This window comes from Chamaea fasciata, unplaced genomic scaffold, assembly GCF_029207755.1.
Source record: "Chamaea fasciata isolate MVZ Bird 193981 ecotype frontalis unplaced genomic scaffold, bChaFas1.0.hap1 SCAF_2, whole genome shotgun sequence".
NCBI classification, from domain to species: Eukaryota; Metazoa; Chordata; class Aves; order Passeriformes; family Sylviidae; genus Chamaea; species Chamaea fasciata.
Window position 1 is genome coordinate 40538091 of NW_027094087.1, and position 19203 is coordinate 40557293.

Here is a 19203-nt window from a genome sequence, read left to right on the forward strand (position 1 = left end):
AGTAGGTGATTAAATAGTTGCTTCTTGATTTACATTATGAACACCATTCAGGGAGGAAAAAAAAGTTATGAGTGCCTCCAGTCCAAAACACATAAGAAGCAAAGCTCGAAACCAAGTTTTCCCTTTTAAAATATAAATTGCACTTTTATACAAAGCAATCCAAAAAGCCTTAATAGCAGTCAAAATCTGAAGCTGCCTTGCTGTACCAAAGAGTACCTGTGCTCAGCATCTGAAGTACAGGCAACTAGTTTCACAGCCATTCTGCACATAGAGCCATTTGCTCTACACCCCTCTGCTTTGAAAGGGCCTGCCATTGAATGCCATGCCACTGGGTGGGGAATAAACAAAGAAATAAAAAACAATAGTGGGATTTTAAGGCCTTTATCTCTCCACGAGGAGCTGAAAACTGTAGCACAACCCACGACCAATACTTACTACACAAATTAGCACACTTCCAGCCAGGGCTTCCAAAATCAGTCAGCCATTCTTTCTAACATTTGCCACACAAGACAATCATACCAACAGCAAGCAACAGCGCCAATTAAGCATTTTTAAGGTCTTCAAAAATTCATAGCAAAGGGCACTTCTGAGAAAGTTATCTTACAGATTTGGTTTTAAAAATAGACACCACACTCACATTCAAGGGACATCCTTCACTTTTAGGCCTTTGTCACAAATCTGAATCTTTATTGTTCTGAAATAAATGCTATAAACATAAGACTCAAAACAAGAACTTCAACTTTCAGTCTCAGAAGAGGTGTGGTTCAATGCCCATATCACATGTAACAAGAAAGTCTCCTTAAAAAAGGAAAAAAAAATTACTGTAAAGTCTTTCTTATGAATGAAAATGCAATCCTTTGTTTTTTCTCGTTACTTTGTGTACAGGCGGGCACCAAAAAAAACTTTTGCATTTTCTTTTTAATTCTTGCTATGATGCTTGACGAACCTTCTGCCATTCAACAAATTCATCCAGAAGTACAGGCCCTGCAAATAGACAAAACTTGGAGTTATAATTGGTAATGTCTTTCAAACACCTTCTTTTGAAGCATGAGGGTTAAAACTACTGGTCTAGGAAACATACATGTCAATCCTATGGTAAAATACTTATAGATTAGTACAATCACTCCAATCCAAGGATGATAAAAAGTACACAAAAAACACTATATGGAATTATGGTAAAAGTGTTCCTGGTATCTGACAGGTAGAGTGAACTGAATGGACAGCATAAAAATTATCTTATAAATCTTGTAAATCAGCACAACTAATTCCTTCTTTCTAAAGTTTTCAAAATTGTGAATAATTAGAACATGGACCAAAATGGGACTTAGGCAATTCAGCTGTGGCATGACTGACAACCAGCCAGGTGGAGAGTTCAGCCCCAAGAAGCAGCAAGTAGGCAAAAACTGTTTAGCTAGAGTTTATTATATACTAGTACAAAATGAGAACTGGCTGTTCACAATTCTACTTTCAAGTCTACAGGTGCATACAGCAAGCATCTTCACTAGATCCTCACTGAATACAAGCTGGCTCAAGGCTCAAGTAAACCATCATACTACTGACATACTATACCCCTGACATACAGTTAGGAACAATTAATATCTGCAGCTTGAAGATGGATGGTTATCAGGGCTGTTTTTCTATACATTGTTGGAAGAAAAAAATTTTTATACCTTACAGTATTGTTTCTGTTACAGAAATTTGTTTTATGTAATTTTAAAATTCTCTGCTAATATTTGAATAAACAAAACATTAAGAATACTTACATGCACCATCTTCATCATAGTTGCTAAGATCTGCATGGACAGTCCTGCTGAACTCTAGTACATTGTACCACTGATCCTTGTTCATAACTCTATACTTCGATTGCTAGGAAAAGTAATTTCAAAATATTAAAATGTCAAGTGGCATTTGGTACTCTTGCATCTCATTTATGTCGTTTTATCTTCAATGAGATCTTAAACAATTTAATGGGTAACAATGGCTATTACTTACTTCATTTTCCATTTTAAGAAATACTACATATGAACATATTTCACAGTTATGAAACTACATAAAATGATTTCTTGGACGATCAGAGTAGAATCAAATTTCCCAAAACCGGGAAATCAGTAAGTCCCGACTCTAAGCTTCAAAAACTGGTACGTTTTTGCCTTGCCCTGAAGCAAGGCATATGTAGCTCAGATATATTTCCAGAATGATTAAAAAAAAAAAAAAAAGCTTTTCTCCAGTGTACAATACATTATGATCATAAGGACATCTACTTTGCAGTGTTAGTACTGTTTTGATGCCAGGGAATAGTCTGGACCCTAATGTGTTCCACAACCTACACCCGTTCACTTTAATCAAGTCACTTGCAGCTGAGCTGACCAAAATCTTCCAGAGAGAGCCAGAGATCAAGGTACCTACACACTATATCCGCACAAAGCAAATTTGAAATGCAATGCAGATGCAGCTGAAGAGACAAGTGGGGTTCTACTACTTACTTTTAAATTTATATTTACAGTATAACCAAGATGGAATTTTAGTTGCCTTTGGTAAGAAAAGGGACTGGGGCACAGGAAGGAAGATAAGGATCTGTGATGCCTACAAAAACATCACTATTTCATAAGCATATTGAGCAAAGGAAAGAGAGCAATATGGATTAATTCTTGAGTGAAATAAACATAGTATTAACACAGAACAGTCCAACTACTATGGCAACATTCACAAAGTCAAGGAAACTTGTACCTCCAGGTATTGATAAAATACTGAAAACAGTGGCCAAGTTCTTCCAAGCAGAAGAGCTAACATGGACTTTGCAGTATCAATATCAAGACTTCGCTGGTCTTTTTCCTAAGGTTGAATAAAGGAAGCACAGAAACCAATCAAGTACAAGCTTGTTGAATAAAGAAAAATAAGAACTTTCCTAACATTACAGCAGTCTTACCCTTGCAAAATCAAAGGCGTATCTGTAGATATTCTTAAAGGATGAAATATCATTCAATTGTGACCGTAAGAAGTCAAATTTACTCTGTAATTTTTCTGTACAGTCACACCTTAAAAAAAAAACAAAAACAAAACAAAACCAAAAACATTAGGAGTTCAAAACACAACATTTAGGCAATGAAAAAAATGTCAGCAAACAAAAAATTAAAATCACCAAATCGCAATCATTTCATATACAGGAGTAATACCATGAAACTGACTTAAAGAATAAAGAACATGCTCAATATTTGCAGCTTACTGAAATGATGAATGCTGGCTTTTGTAAGCAAGTTTTTTGTTTTAAATATATCAGCAACATAATACAAAGTGCATGCTTCACATCTCACAAAAATAATAGTCTTTTAATTCCAAACTCTGCAATCTATATTCATACACAGCAGTATCTTATCTTCCAGTCACTATGAAGGTTTGAAGAAAACATCATTCAGTGTGCATTAAGGGGTAAAACCCAGCTGTAAATAATGGGAAAACGCAAATCCTTAACATGTAGTTTTGAAGTGTGTTTACAAATGGCAGGATTGAGCAGGCACTCTGCAAAACATACTAGTCTGCTCATGTTTTATGACTGATAAATGCAAGCTCTGATAAAACCTCAATCACCTGAATTAGTAGCTATTCAACTGAAAAATCAAAGGCTGTATGAGAACATACAGGTCCACTAGACAACAGGATAAAGCTTTGGCAAAAATAAGTCTCTGGCAGAAAGATCTCCTTGTACTTTACTCAGCAAGAAATTCTGTTTCCAAATAGAAAATGGGTCAGATACACCAACAATGGCAAAGGAGAAAGCAATTTAACCTTGCTACTCCTCCAGAAAATACTCACTCAATAGAACAGTTGTAACAGGACATTTATTCTTATAAAAAAGCTGCCACAACTAAAAAAGAATAAATTAAAAAAAATCTACCTTGCCTTGTATCCTTTGTGAAGAAGCATACTTTCAGAAATGCAGCAGTACATAAATACTTCCTTTGGTCACGTGTCCTCCTTTTGGCAGCCTGCCTCTCAGAGAACACATTTGCACCTCTAACAGCTCCACATGGACTTGTCACACAGTCCCCCAGCAAGGGCCCTTCTGGGGTACTGCAGGTTGCTGAGATGCTGTGCTTTGATGCTGTACTTTGCCCACAGCTGATACTTCCTGCTCCTCAGATCTGCCAGCCTGCGTGTGCACAGCTGTCAGTCTGTCTCTTCCAGACTGAGACAAGAGAAATGTAGCAATTGCAAATGATGCAACCTTTTTTTATTATTATTTTTTATTTTCTCTTGTCTTTAGCAGCATCTACCTAGAGCAGCACTGAGTCTTAGCCAACACTGGTACTAAATAAATAATATCAGCTAATTAGGTTACATATTCAGATGACAACTAGTATATTCTGTGACAAACCATTTAACAAATTGGAAAGAACTCCTGTGGAATGAGTTTTGGTAAATTCAACTAAAGATAAAATTACTTTTTTTGTCTTCAGCCGTCTAACTGGTCTGTATTCTATTATTTAACTCTTAAAACAGCATTATGCTATGCTAGAAGGGCATCACACTTTTTATTCATATCTCTTCTATGTTCAAAGCTTCATACTTCCTACAGAATGTTCTATACATTTGAGGACAAATCTACCTATTTAATCTACCTAAATGCTCAAGTTTATAGCGTACTAGTGACATATAGTCGGTTTACTATACATTTTTTTTATATAATTTGCCAGATTATTTACTATGTCATGGGTAAAGACAAATTTCAGTATGTTTAAATTTCTTACAAACTACTTGGTTAAAACTGTTAAAATTGTTCAAATAATCATAAATCTTAGTGCCAAGTAAAATGCCAGTTATCATCTACTATATTATTGGCTATGTGTATTTTAATACACAATTGATTCTTCTGAAAAAGTTGGTATGAAAATGAGCAAGTATTAAGTGTCAAGACTCCTAAGCAATTTAATTATCAGTGCATTTATAACCAAACAGCCAAATGGATAATGCTCAGACCAGCACCACCCTTTAGATCCTGACACACGGACATGTCTCTGTAAAAGCTGCTTAGGGCATTTCTCTACCTAGCCAAAATGATTGGCAAGGAGTTGTCAAACTCCTCTTTTACAGAGATACAGCTGCTTGTGTGGCTGCACAATAAAATAGATGACTTAGGTCACCCATACTTAGGATAATCTTCCTGATAATCAGAACAACCCTCTAATTAGCACAAGTGAATTAACACTCCTGTAGAGACACTAGAAAAAGATGTGATTTCTCAAAATTCTTTACTGAAAGATAGCATTAAATAGTGTTATCTCAAGATCAATAAAATTAGACATTAGCTTACTACATTCTCTTCTCATCCCTATGTCACATTTTTAACAGAACTCAAACTAGCATCACAAAGTGGAAGTATTTTAATTTCTGCTGAGGTAGAGATCATCTGAGGCCCAGCTAACATGGACAAAGCGATGATTCTTTAACTCCTACTCCGATATTCCAACGTTTTATATCTCATAGCTATTCGTATGCTTGTCTTTTACTAAAAACAAAAATTGGTAAGATGCATACAAACATTAAACCAAAAGCATTTAATGTTAGTATATGGATTTCATCCCAAGGACGTATTTAAAGTAGCTGAAATAAACTGCCTAGCAGAGGTACTTGATTCTTTCTGCTATGAAGAGAGCTTGCATATGTACATATATATCTAAGTATAGGCGCACACACACATATATGTGGCAGAATTCATCCTACCTTCAAAATATACTGGAAACCTTCCAGTCCAAGTTGCTTAGTTCTTGTAAGATGCTATTTAGGGCTCAATTCAACTTCATTTTGACAGTATCTACCTTACCACACATTTATTTTTGTCATCTCTAAGCGGCAAACTTCACCAGTGTATTACAAAACAACATGCAGAGAGAATGTCACTTCAGGCACCTGTAGATTAGGGATAGATGTCCAAAACTTCAGGTGTTGCCATTTATAGAGGACTACCCAAGCAACCTCTAAGAGCAATTCAGGTGACCAGTCATTAGGTCTTAGAGAAAGCTGAATACCCCCCTAGGCTCAATTACACTGACTGGATCTTGAAAGATTGCAGTAAGAGTTTAAGAAATATAGCTCTTGCACGTAAACCAAACATTTAGGTATATTACTACTGAGCTGAATTCTACCCAACCCTGTTCATGCAATTACCTTGTGTGACATTTCACATATTTTGAAATAAGGATTCTGTAACAGAGCTCTGATTAGAATACACTCAGGGGTTTTATTGCAGTTCAATTTCATTTCTTCATTCAAAAATTAAAAGAAAAAAAATAAGCTGTGCAAGCAAGTAGTATATATTTTACTGTTTCAAGTGCAAAATCCTTTTCCTTTAAACTTCTCTCAAACCTTTCAAGAGAAAACAGACAACCCCATTCCAGATGGAATCCCATATGATCCTCCCTTCCTAGTAAGCCACAACAGCACAAGTCTACAGGTTTGTATTTTCTTTTATCATGGTTTTAACCCTAGCTGGCAACTAAGTGCCACAGAGCTGCTTGTCACTCCCAGCCAAAACCCACACGAATTTTTTAGCCAGTGGATCTTGAGCTGTGTTATGTCAGTGTCTCTGCTTCACCCAGCTTATTAGAGAACAGGGGGAGCAAAACACACACATTAACTGCTTTAGGCTTAGGCAAGTGCTTTCACCAGAAGTCTGTTTCTATGAAAACGCACAGCAGCGCCCTATTTTCAGTCTTAAACACATTTAGATTACAGCATGACCAGCTCTGTTCTGAAAAGAACCAGAAGTTTTCCAGTCAGAGCAAATTATTAGAAACAAAGTCTAAAACATCAGCTCTGAACAGGTGCCTGATTTTACACATCTTTGTGCTTGCATTCTGTGATATTAGCTAACTCTTGAAAGCTTCTATTTGGGTATAGAAATGAAATACTTCAGGTAAGTGACCAATATCCACTCACTGCATCTGAAAAACCATGCACCCAGAATTTAATCTGTCATCCTGAATTTCAAGCAATTTATTCATTCCAGCTCTTAGTTCATGAAATTTCTGGTGAGAGTCACAAAATAATCAAGGTATCTATCAAAAGCCTGGTCCCAAATCAATTAAGAGTTAAGAGAGTCAGTCCAGAGTCACTTACTCCATAGTTCTGAGTAACCAGAGGGTATCTGCCTGATACAATTTCCCAAACCAATCCAGGGCAAGGGTAAAATGAACCCCTTTTTCTCACTATGCTCTAGCTGCAATAGTAGCTCCCTATTTGTAATACTGAATGCACTGTCATAACAGGACACCTGTAAGACACTAGGGCACCAAAAGCAGTTACACAAAGAACAACCAGAAAGTAACAACTGAACTAAGCCTCACAAGAACCTCATTACTTTAATGTAAGAAATAATCCCTTTAGACAAGGCATTATCTCACCAAAAATTCAACTGTAAACAGAAAGAGCAAGAAGTTAATTCATAAACTTAAAAGATGTTATTTAACCTAAGCACTAAGCATGGCTTCTGACATGTATCTAATAAATAATACTAATAACCAAAATTGTTATCCATGCAGTCTTCATCCCCAAAGCTCAGAAATCAGTAAAATCTTTCCAGAATATCGGTGCTGAGATATGCTTATGTGCATCTCCAGGTCTACCTATTTATGTCTGATAACTAGAATGATATTTTAACATATTTTTGTAAGAAAAGGAAGCCACCAAAACCCAACTTAACTGGGTTTAGATAATAACTTAATTCTTTGAGTGAACTCATCAGAATATTTTGCAGTTGTGGATCAAAACAAGACCTAAAAGCCAGCTTTTTTTGTGTCTTATTTCCAACATACATGAAACAGAGCAAGAATAGTTAAGTTATAGGTACAATCACAAAATTAGAACATTCTATTAGATATGTAAAAACACTCTTACTGTAATGAGGTCATTCCTTTTAACCATTCTTCCTTGGTAAAAAATCCCATGCTTTCAGCCTCTAGTTTCCAGGCTAAAACTAACATAATAATCTAAGGGAAACAAAAGAAAAATAAGGGGAGGAAAAGAGTCAGTATGTGAGAAAAGGCTGATTCACTTAAATAAAACTCTAAAGCATTCAAACATTCTAGCAATTGTGCTATAGGCTTGGTCTTCTTATTTGTTGCCATTAAAAAATTCAGCTACATGCAATTTTCCCCTTAATTTCAATTTTTGAAAATTAAGTGTTACTATAACAACTCCTCCCAAAGTATAATTGATGTATTCAGCTGAAATATCTTAGAGCAAGCCCCTACAAGCAGGAAGATGAAAAACCCTTTGCTTCGTGGAGTTAAAGAGTTTTAACAGAACTTAAACCTTATGTAATATTTTCTTAGGTGTTACTAGCACTATGAAAGAAACTTACATTTTCAGGCTCAACACCGATGTCTTCACAGAATTTTTCCATTCCTTCAGGGCCTACAACTTCATCAGGACCTTCAAAGCAAAAAACACACCAGAGTGAAATCTAAGTAACATTCACTGCTAAAAGGGTGGCACAAAATAATTAGGCAAATTGCACCCAAAGTATTTCTAAAAACATTGAACTACACTATTAAGTAGCTCTTAGAGCTAGAACTCTTCTATCAAGTGCAGTTGTGCAAGCATGTATGTTATGTGCTACATGAGAATGTCTGTGCTCGCTGCCTCCCTGTGACAGCAGATGAGCCATTTTATTTTTGTATCCAAAAACTTGTTTTCAAAAGACTCCACTGAGCTTTCTATTGCTGCAGCTCAACTCCAATAACTGTGGCAGGCAATTGTTTTAAGACAATTTGGGTACCGTTACTCTCTGCTGAAGTTACTTTATGAATAATGTTCTTAGAAAAATTATTTTATCAACAATAAAAAGAATCTCATTCTGTCTGAGTGTCTATTACAGATATTATTCTTTTGTTGGTGCTGACATTATAGGTTTACACTAACACAGAAGGGGTAAATTTGCAATTTACATTGCAAATAATGTAAGATGAGTTTTATGATGCTGAGTAATATAAACAAAATGATAAAGTGATAACATGAGCACGTTAGCTATATACAAAACAGAAAAAAGGTTTTGAGGCTGCAATGAAAACAGATTGATTAGGACCACAGTTAGTGTTATGCTGTTATTTCTCCATTTTAACACAAGTCTCTAAAATGCAGCAAAATAGTGCCTTCAAAGAGTGCATATGTACACACTGTAGAATGTTTTGTTCCTCTAATCACTCTCTGGTTTCAGTTATTTTGACTAAACCTGATGCAAAAATGACTCCTACTGGGCAGCCAAATATTATTAGAAGGCCTATCAACACAGTATTTTGATGTGTCTTGGATCATTACATTAACATTTAGTGAGTATGAACTCATGTAAAAGGCAAAGGTTTTAGCTTCCAAAACCACATGCCATTTTACAATTTTTGGCAAATTTTGCCACTTATAATAGGCAGATACCTGTCTCCACTTTATCTGTTGCCAGAATAAGCAGAAGCCTCTTTAAGACTTTGGACAATGTACTTTGAATAACTACTCACTGTGAGATAAGAATACTGTCAATAAAAACTATTGAGAATGGCTACTTTTACAGGAAAATAAAATGCAACTGACACTTAAGATTATGAGCTCCTACCTCTTGAAAAATATTGCAAAGGACATTTTGCCTAGGTAAGCAGGGCCAAACAGTGTTAGACAGAAAATGCTAACGGGAAAAAAAAAAGGCAAATTATGAAGAGAAACACATATAAGGGTTCACTGGTAAAAGCTTAAATCAGTGTTTCTGGTCCAGAAATCATACATACATATATATGTGTGTATATAGTTTTATCTTTCAATGGAAACATTTAATCTCCTATTGTATATAATTTAACTGGAATTCTAGCTCATGCTGGAAATGTGGCATTTTTTGATTACCGGTTACCTCCTACATTCAATTCTTGACTCAACAACAAAGATAAAATTTACAGACATTATTTCTGAGTAATGCACAAACACATTTATCACCAGAAAATTAACTTTGAATTATTATTTCCCTAGGAAAGCCTCTACTCCAGAAGAGTATGCTACAAACCTAAACTAGAAAGCAGATTACTATAAACAAGAGTAGTTCAATGATGTGAAAAGACAGCAAGGAAAATACCAGTCCTGATAAATACGCTCAAACCAACTGCTGGCAGATAAATTAGCAGCTCACTCCATACTATGCTCTGGCAATAAATGGGTTTTAATCACCAACCAGTTATGATGGACCTTAAGTAGTGACTAGACAGAAATTAACAATTTAGAAATCCTGAGTTCAGAAATCATATAACTAGTAAATAAATAGCAATAAAATAGTGTAATAAGTTCTGCAAAATACATCACATATTCACTGAAAGCAGCTATTTAATGGCAGATGGGAGTTATTTGAAAGGGGTTACTTCAAATACTTTTGGAATGAGACACTTGTTATTTAGAATATTGAAAATGTTAGTATGAATACTCAGATGAAAAAACAGCATAAACCTCTATTACTTTGTTTTGGAAAACATAAATCCAAGGAGCTTAAATCATAACCTATATCATTAGCCTTCCAATAGGATCACAAAGAAGATATAGCTAGATACACAGGCATAGCTATATCAAAGAAGATATAGCTAGATACACAGTCAATGTCCTGACTTCTACTTGACAATTTCAAAGCAAGAAGTAGAATCATTCAGTACATCCTCGTTCAACACTGTACCGCCCAACATCTGCTATTTAAAGTTATAAAACATAGAGTAAAGAAAAATATGTCAAAAAGAACAAATACCAAGAAGGTAATAATAAAAGCTATACTAATCCACGTGCATGTTATAAGGAAGCAAATATGGACATATTCTTATGTATACATCAGCATAAAAAAAGCAAAATGCAAAGTAGTATTTGATGCATCGCTTTATTTAAAACAAAACTGTGTAGTTTTAAACATGAATGCATTGCATATTACCTGCATATTCATAAAACCAAGCCAGGCACTTCTTGCTTGAAAAATGTTCCTCTCCACTTATTACTTTACCAGATGCTTGTGATCTGCAGTAGCAAATAGAAACACAGGTATGAACACTGTTATTTTAATAACACATGAAAAACAGGAAAAATTAAATTACACATTTATTATTAATCCATTTAAATTGTTTCACGAGGTCAACATACATCTACAGTTACGGTGAATTTCATAAAAGGCAACTGTCTGTCATCCTCAGCTCCTGTTAGAACATCAAACTATCTTTAGATTACAAACATCCCATAGCCCAATTTATTGCAACTATTACTTATCTGAAATGCAGAAGTACTGTTATCTTGTAGATATTAAACAAAAAAAATCCCATACAGATGGCCAAAATACCACTCCTCGGTAATTTAAATGCCTTATTATCTACTTATATTTATACATACAGGCATTTAATGTTAGGTCTCTAATAAGCAGCATGATCTTCAAGAGTGCTGAACATGCACAGATCCCATTAAGGTCAACAGGAGCTGCAGAGTTTGACATATTTAAAAGTCAGGCTATTTATAGTTAACTGTCCAAATTAGTGAAAAAAACTTGGTCAATTTGTTTACATTATACACATAATTAAGAATCTACAAATTCTATAGATATTTGGTACGTATACCAGAATAGTAGTGTGCAATCTGTGGCAACACTGAAGCTGCTCAGCACACACAGCTTCCCATCACTGTCTTCATTATGTAACACACAACCCAGTTTGCCTAGGAAGTGAATTCTCTAATTCATCATTCATTAAAAGAATGCATAGAATTTCTTCCAGTAAAAACACCAACTACACAAAGGCATCTTCAGTCAGTAAGGAGCTGCAACACCTTTTCAATGCATCCTCCTTTCAAACACAAATTACAGACCTTTAGAACGAGCAAAGGTTATTTCTAACAATGAGGTGAGAACTAATCATATGAGAGGATGTAAAATTATGCAGCTCCCACATTGCAATTTTAAAATTAAAACGTCAAGCAGGAGAAGAATAGTTCAATTCTGAGAGGGGTGAACAACTTTAACTCCCCATGTATCTTTTTTAGCTTCACCGGAAAAGAAGGCAGTACTCTAAGAAGAAGACTTCTGTGCTGAAAGCGAGAATTAAAGGTTTCCTACAAACATTCATCCATCCATCCAACTGGCATTAGGAACACAAGTCACCAGAAAGAGGCCAGAGTCATATGGTCTGCTATTACTTATTGCCTTTATCCAGATTAACATAGATCTAGTTGTAATCACTGATTTTACTAAAGAATATTACCAATAAATTGTTGTGTAAGAACATAATGCCAAAAATGCTTGTGTATCTAACATTTTCTGATCACCTAGCATGAACCCTCACTTACGTCATAGTTTTTGCCCAACAACTAGCTCCCTGTAGAATCTGATTTTGGTTGTTTTTTTTTTTTTTTTTTTTTTTTTTTTGTGCTATGAAATCACTTTAAGCAAAAGAAATTAAGATCATGAAATTTCAGTTAACAGTGTTCCAGAAAGACAAACTGAAACTGAACACATGCAAACAAGTGCTAAGATGAGCAAGGAAACTGAAAGTTTGTATTACAAACCAGAACAATTTAGCTTTTTTAAGTATACAAAATAAAGTAAGAGAAAACAGAAGCGTTCCCTCCAATTATACTTTGAGCCAGAACCATGAGGTAGTTGAGTGGTTATAGAGGATAACGCTGGCACAAGAAGAGTTATTTATAGGCAATGAATAACTGACTGAAACTAAAAGGTCATCAACGACCACAGAAAGTGAGCTCTGGAATAGCTACCCAAAATGAACAGTCAAAACTAAATGGGAGCCTGGGTACTTCTAAACTCTAGCTCGGCCAGGCTACGAGAAAGGCCACACGCCACAATTTTTTGCAATAGCCATTCCAGTAGCGTTGATTTCGCAAGTCCTTTGTATCCTCATGTCCTCAGGACGCTAGTAGTAAGTAGTGCTTTACTGCCATACTTAACAAGCTCTAATAGATGAAGCAGGCAGTTACTCCGGGGAAGCCACATTGCAAACTCCTGCTGCAGCACATTAACGGCCTTTCATTCTAACAGCCACTTTGGGGTATCACGGCATAAAGTGGTCTTTTTACAGCAGTTAATGAAAAAGATGCTTCAGACTCGTGTATTTATTAGAGAAGCCTTTCCTGCTCTTGTTTTCCAGTGTGCTGCCCAATCCTTATAATTCACTGCAAAAAAACCCAAAACAAAACAAACAAACAAAAAAACCAACCCCCCAAAAAAACAAAACAAAACAAAAAGGGGTGGGGAGAAGAACAGGGAAAAGAAAAAAAAAAAAAAAAAAAAGAGAAAACGACGATTTAGTACAGACACTCTCAGTACTGGCAACCTTAATGTGAGGAGAACCGCCTACCCCACGAAGTCAGAACAAATATGGGGACAAATGCCAGAAATGGCCCCAGAGGCACAGCCAAAGGCAAAGCCAGCCGGGAATGGGAACCGTTCCGTGGCGTTTCTCCCCACGGCATGACCACGCCGCGGCTGCGGCCCGGCACGGCGAGCCCCGCACCTGCACCGGGACGTGTCCCCGGGCACGGCCGCGGCCCTGCCGGGGCTCGCCGGGCCGCCCGCGGCCTCAGCCAGCCCGCCGCCCCGGGAAGCCCCACGGCAGCCGCAGCCCGGAGCCCGCGGAGGAGTGGCCCGGGACGTGACCGCCGGCACCGGCCGCCGCCCCGAGAGACGGTACCTGCCGAGTTTACATTTCTTGAGGCCGGTGTCGTCCGCCGCCGCCGTCGCCCCCGAGGACTTCCTCTTCTTCTTCACCGGCATCGTCCTGCCTCGGGGCGGGGCCCCCCCGCTGCCGGGGCCCGCAGCCGAGGCCCCCCCCTGGCTCGCTTCCCCTGGCCGCCGCCGCCTCCCGAGACCGGCGGTGTGGAAACCAGAGGAGACCCCGTTCCTGCTGGTCCACCCCAGCACCAGCGGGAGCTGCCGACCCGCGCTCGCCGCGGGCAGACGCCGCTGCCGCCCCGTTCCCAGAAGCGGGTGTCGCGCCGGGGGCGGGAGCGAACGCGGGCGGTATCGGCTGCGGAGGGAACGGCGAAAACGACCCGGACACAGACGGCGCCGGGCAGGAAGTGGAAGCGCCGCCGGGGCGGGGCCGCGCCGGGACCCGCCCCCGGGAGGGCGGGGGCTGCCGCGCGTGTTTCCCGGCCGGGGGCGACCGCGTGCCCGGGCAGGGGCCGCGGTGCCGGTTACGCTCAGCGTTTGCAGAGAAATAAACGGGGCAGCGCCAAGAACCCTTCCAGTCCTTTCTACCCCGCGCGGTCACAGCCCACATCCGGGGGGGAGCTGAGCGTGCTGTCGGCGCTGAAGGCGGGCTGGGCGCTGGCACTGCCGCCTGCCGAGAGGCGCCAGCGGTGGCCGAGTTCAAAGGCAGCTGCTGGGCGGGACGGGAGGCGCTCTGTCCCTTTAGAGACCCTCTGTAGAAGTGGCAGGGAGCGCTGAGCGGGGCGCGATCGCTACATCCGCACTGACCCGCGAAACGACGGGCAGCCACAAGCCTGTGGCCCCGGTGGGCGTTCTGAGCACTCGCCCTGCGCGCCCCAGGGCCGGGACCGAAGTCCTTCTCCGCCTCGCTGTACCGGGCACCACGGGCTCCCTATCAGAGTGGGGCGGGGGCGAGGGAAACACCCCAAGTACTGCGGCGGCCGTGACACCGTGACGCAGCTGATGGCAGGAGAGATGCTTCGGTGAACCCAGGGGAAGCCTGGCAGCGGATCGGGCAGGCCGAGCCCCGGGCGACTGCCGAGCGCTGCCGTCGAGCGAGGAACAGCGCGGCACGTTCTCCGCCCCGCCCGCTGGGCCAGCCCCGTCCCGCCCCGTTCCGCTGATTTCCGAGCGCGTCGACCGCCGCCTCCTTCCCCGACTCGGCCGGCGCCACCCGGAGCTAAGCCGCCTGCGCGCAGGGCCGCCATCTCCGGTCACCATAGTGACGGGTCTCGGCGACGGCGGGACGGCTCCGGGCCTCTCCCCCTATGCCCCTGAGCGAGCAGCCGTCCTTCCCGCCGTGAGTCTTTTGGGTCTTCTCCCGCCAGTGCCTGCATGTGCTCCCGTGGCGTTCTGGATCCTCCCCCGCCTTGATCCTGCCTAGCGGGGTGCCCCACCATGGCCGGAGAGGGAGACAGGAGGAAACGCTTTATTTCAGCCACGGCTGCCAACTACTTCGGGCTGGACCCGGCGGGCGGTGCCGCTGCCCTGGCCGCGGGGCTGCATTCCCGTCCGGAGCTGAGCCGCTTCCTCGACGACGGCAATGAGTTCCTGCTCGTGGTGCAGCACTCGGGCGCGCAGCTCAGCGCCTCCAACAAGGTACCGTAGTGCCGGGCGCCTGCGGGCCCCGCGTGTCCGCCGCATCCCGGCGTGCCGGCGGGGATCAGAGCCCGGAGTCAGCCCAGGCTTGGTGGCCGTAAAGCGTGGTGGCAGTTCTGGGAGACATCACCCTCCTGCGAATATCTGTGCAGGTCTCTCTGTCTGCTGCAAGCTACTGGCGGCTGCCGTGGTTTAACTCCAGCCGGCAGATAAGTACCACTCACTGTCCCCCCACCCTGCCGTGGGGAGAAGGATCGGAAAGAAAAGAACGCCGTGAGTTAAGAAGGGTTTAATAACTGAAACGAAATAAAATATAATAATAGCTAACTACTAGTACACTAATAATAATGTTAATAACTGTAATGAAAAGGGGCTAGAGAGGGGAACAAAACCCAAGGGAGACAGAGAGGCACAGTGCAGTTTTTCACCACCCACTGACTGATGCTCAGCCCGTCCCCCAGCAGCGATCGGTGCCTCCCGACCAACTCCCCCCGGTTCATACACTGAGCAGGATGCTCTGTGGTGTTGAATATCCCTCTGGCCAGTTCGGGTCAGCTGTCCTGGCCATGCCACCTCCCAGCTTCTTGTGTCCTCACTAGCAGATCATGAAGCGCTCAAAAATCCTTGACTTTCAGTAATTACTACTTTAGCAACAACCAACGTATCAGTGTGATATTTACATTATTCTCATTCTAAACCCAAAATACAGCACTCTATCAGCTATTAAGAAGAAAATTAACTCTATCCTTGCTGAAATGAGTGCTGAAACAACATTATCGCCAGAGTCCATGAAGACCATGTGGTCAGCTGATGATACATTTGTTAGTGTGTTGTGCCCATGTTGGTGCAGTTTTAGTGTGCTGTGTATTGTATATTTGACAAATCCAAGGCAGGTGTTTGTCCAAAGCATGCATTTTCCAAATTGATGTGTCCAACTGTGAGCAAATCTGAGGTTCATTGTATGAAATGTCCTGCCTTGAGTCTTGTGAATGATTCTGGAGTCAGCAAGTGACTCTTGCGATTGCTGCCATGGGGTGTGATGTGCACTCAGTGTCACCATGTAGGGAGGGCACGGTGTGGTGCCAGCCACACGGAGTGTACAGGTAAGGTGTGGGTCTTGACATGGGACCTGTCATTCTGCAGTGAGAACCAGGGACTTGGGGTCTGTTATGTCAGTGGCTTCACACGCGAAAGATGCATGTAAGGAGTCCCTAACATGTGAAGTGTGGACCTTTGTTTCTCCTTTGTGAAGTCTAGTACATGCCATATTCAGGCAAGAATGAACATATATGTGTACCAGGTTTTGAGGGTGATGCTGCGCCACTGTCTAAAATATGAAGCAGCTTTCAGCAGCTCTGGAAGATCAGATACATATTGGTGCTGTCTACTTAGTCTACTTTGTTGTCTCAATGAATCTGTGTAGGTGTTGGGCTAAAGACTTGGTAAGAAAGTAAAACTGATACTGTCCAATAAAACTGAAAGCTGTTCTTACTGCCATTTGTTTCTTTTAACAGAAAAATAGTACACAGATGTTTACCATTGCACAGAATCTGGGATTTCACTTAGCATATCTTTTTGCTATTAATTTATCAGATGTTTAATAAATTTTCCTATTCAATGGATTCTCCTCGGCCACAAATAATTTCAGTAATTGCTTTATGGCAATTTTTGGAACTTTACCCATAAGTTGGGCTGTGGATGGAGCATTAGTCATGTTGCAGTTTATGATTTTGCTGATGAAGGAGCATGCCTGTCACTGTTATTGAGAAATCTATGAATAATGTATTTAAAAACTCAGGAAAACCATATGGAATATTTAGAATATATAGAAAAATATTCCCAAATGTTTGTAGCATAAAAATGCAATTAAAAAAAATAGGCTTTATGCTTAATTTCTCTAGGCACAAGACAGACTTTCTCTTTTGTCCAGGGAAAGTGGGAAGTGGAGTTTTCAAAGTATAGTAAGAAATGATGGTATTTACAGACATTATGTGCTGTAGAAGGCTTTATGTATTTGATGTTGGAAGTCAGGTTCCTATGGACTCAGAAATTAGTATCAAAAAATTTTTATTTTTCTGTGCAAATCAGATAATACCAGATTTGAGCCCAGAGGGAGTAATATGGTATTTTATGTTTTTTTCTTGATGCAAATTTTTTGTGTAAATAGTGTATGTAGTTTAGCAGTAAGTAACAGCTTTCTAAACAAATCCTGTTTTCTTGATTATTACAGATTGAAGCTACTGATTCAAAGAGTAATGTGTTGGTGTTCTTTAAGCTGAGACCTGAAGTAATTACTGAAGATAATCTTCACAGTAATATTCTTGTGTCATCTATGCTCGATTCACCAATCAACACCCTTTATCAAGCTGTACGACAAGTGTTTGCACCTGTATTACTGAAGGTGAGTAATATACTAGTTGAAATGTTCTGTTCTCAATTTATATTGTGACATTGGAATTCAATAGGATGTTACTTAATTCTGAGCTAAATATGTTATGAAACCAAAATATTTGAGGAGACTATGCAATGAGTGATAATTATAATTTCTGAGTTAGAGAAAGTACTTAAGCTCCCCTCAGTAAGGATGAGAGGAAGATTCTGGTCAAACATATGCCTGACTGGAGATGTGGAATACACTGGCCATTGTTGCTTAGTGTGGAATGCTCGCTTACTCTCAGGGTGCCTTTATAAACCCAACAATTGACTTTTGATTTTGTGATAAAAATGGTTTTTATAGTATTATTCTTAGTTGTTAAGCGAAAAGAATGAGGTGCCCTTCCTTGACTTTAGGGAAAAAAATGCTATATTTTCCCACAATGTGATTGGTACTTTATCTCAATTTTATATACTTTTAAAGATTAATGGGAAGAAAATAGTAATTGCTCTATCATGTGAGTCATAATTTTTGAAATTTTCATTACAGGATGAGAAGTGGAGTAAAGCATTTGATCCCAAGCTCCAGAAACTTTTAAGTGAGCTTGAAGCTGGCTTGAGTACTGCTCTCAGAAGATCAGATACCAGTTACACAGGAAGAAAATTTAGTGAAGATGACGTGCGAGGTTGGTTTTGCAATTATGTCTTTTAGAGTTAATTTTGAATTTGGAGTAAATAATTTATTTACAGATTGAGTGTTTAGGTTTCCCAGTGATTGCACAGTGTGAAATATAACTGGTTGTTGTTAGTAGACTGGAATTACTTAGGATCATGATCATGCCAGAAGACCAGAGTTGGCTTGTATACTGCATCTAGTCAGTATCAGAAGTTAAAGGATATTTACGTAATCATATGTAAAAGTTTGTATTAGAAAGTATGTTCTGCCTGAACATATTTATAAACGTGTTTATTTCATATATAATTATTTTCTATTTAATTTGCAGCTATACTTACACCAACAGATGAATTTCAGTTCTGGAGAGAATGTGCTCATCATGGAAATAAAGGATATAGTAAAGAGAGAGCTTCATATTTTAGAGACCTATTTGAGGACATTGCAAAAGTATGTTTTATTTTGTGTGATCAGTGATATACTTCTAGACTTAGTAAAAAAACCACTCTTCTTATGAAATTTTACTTTAAATGATATTCATGTAGTTTGTAGTGACAGTGGTGCATGGGTATGCTGACATTTAATTGGGAGCGGATATGATCATTGAATACTAGGAGCTGCTGTAAAAATGGAACTGTATGCTACAGTTTGTGAACTGGGGATTGACTCATGATGAGATGAAAAGGACAGTGTTAATGCTGTTATGCAACACGTTGGGCACCCACAAAGCACTTTCTTGAATAATGCTTCAGATAGCAATGAATACTTCGCATGAGTAAACTTATACAAATGCTTGGTTTTTTGAGAGGATTATGACATATTCTGTTATGCAGTAAACCTCAGGATA

The 19203-nt window shown here is 40.0% G+C and overlaps 2 protein-coding genes across 2 annotated transcripts in view; one reads left to right on the plus strand and one right to left on the minus strand.

The window, feature by feature from the left end:
• Nucleotides 1-638: 638 nt before the first annotated feature.
• On the minus strand, nucleotides 639-14066 carry DCUN1D5 (defective in cullin neddylation 1 domain containing 5). The gene is made up of 8 exons (XM_066175748.1): nucleotides 13692-14066; nucleotides 10937-11019; nucleotides 8357-8427; nucleotides 7891-7982; nucleotides 2927-3035; nucleotides 2728-2832; nucleotides 1764-1866; nucleotides 639-984 (listed from the first exon to the last, which is right to left on the minus strand). Exons 1-8 carry the CDS (start codon nucleotides 13772-13774, stop codon nucleotides 929-931), a joined length of 702 nt encoding a protein of 233 aa, XP_066031845.1. The 5' UTR covers nucleotides 13775-14066; the 3' UTR covers nucleotides 639-928.
• A 1043-nt stretch (nucleotides 14067-15109) lies between these two features.
• DYNC2H1 (dynein cytoplasmic 2 heavy chain 1) overlaps nucleotides 15110-19203 on the plus strand; it is a 145060-nt gene continuing 140966 nt past the window's right edge. The window contains exons 1-4 of the mRNA XM_066175749.1: nucleotides 15110-15310; nucleotides 17541-17711; nucleotides 18234-18369; nucleotides 18688-18806. Coding sequence (XP_066031846.1) covers nucleotides 15110-15310; nucleotides 17541-17711; nucleotides 18234-18369; nucleotides 18688-18806 — 627 coding nt within the window. The remainder of the gene's footprint in view (nucleotides 15311-17540; nucleotides 17712-18233; nucleotides 18370-18687; nucleotides 18807-19203) is intronic.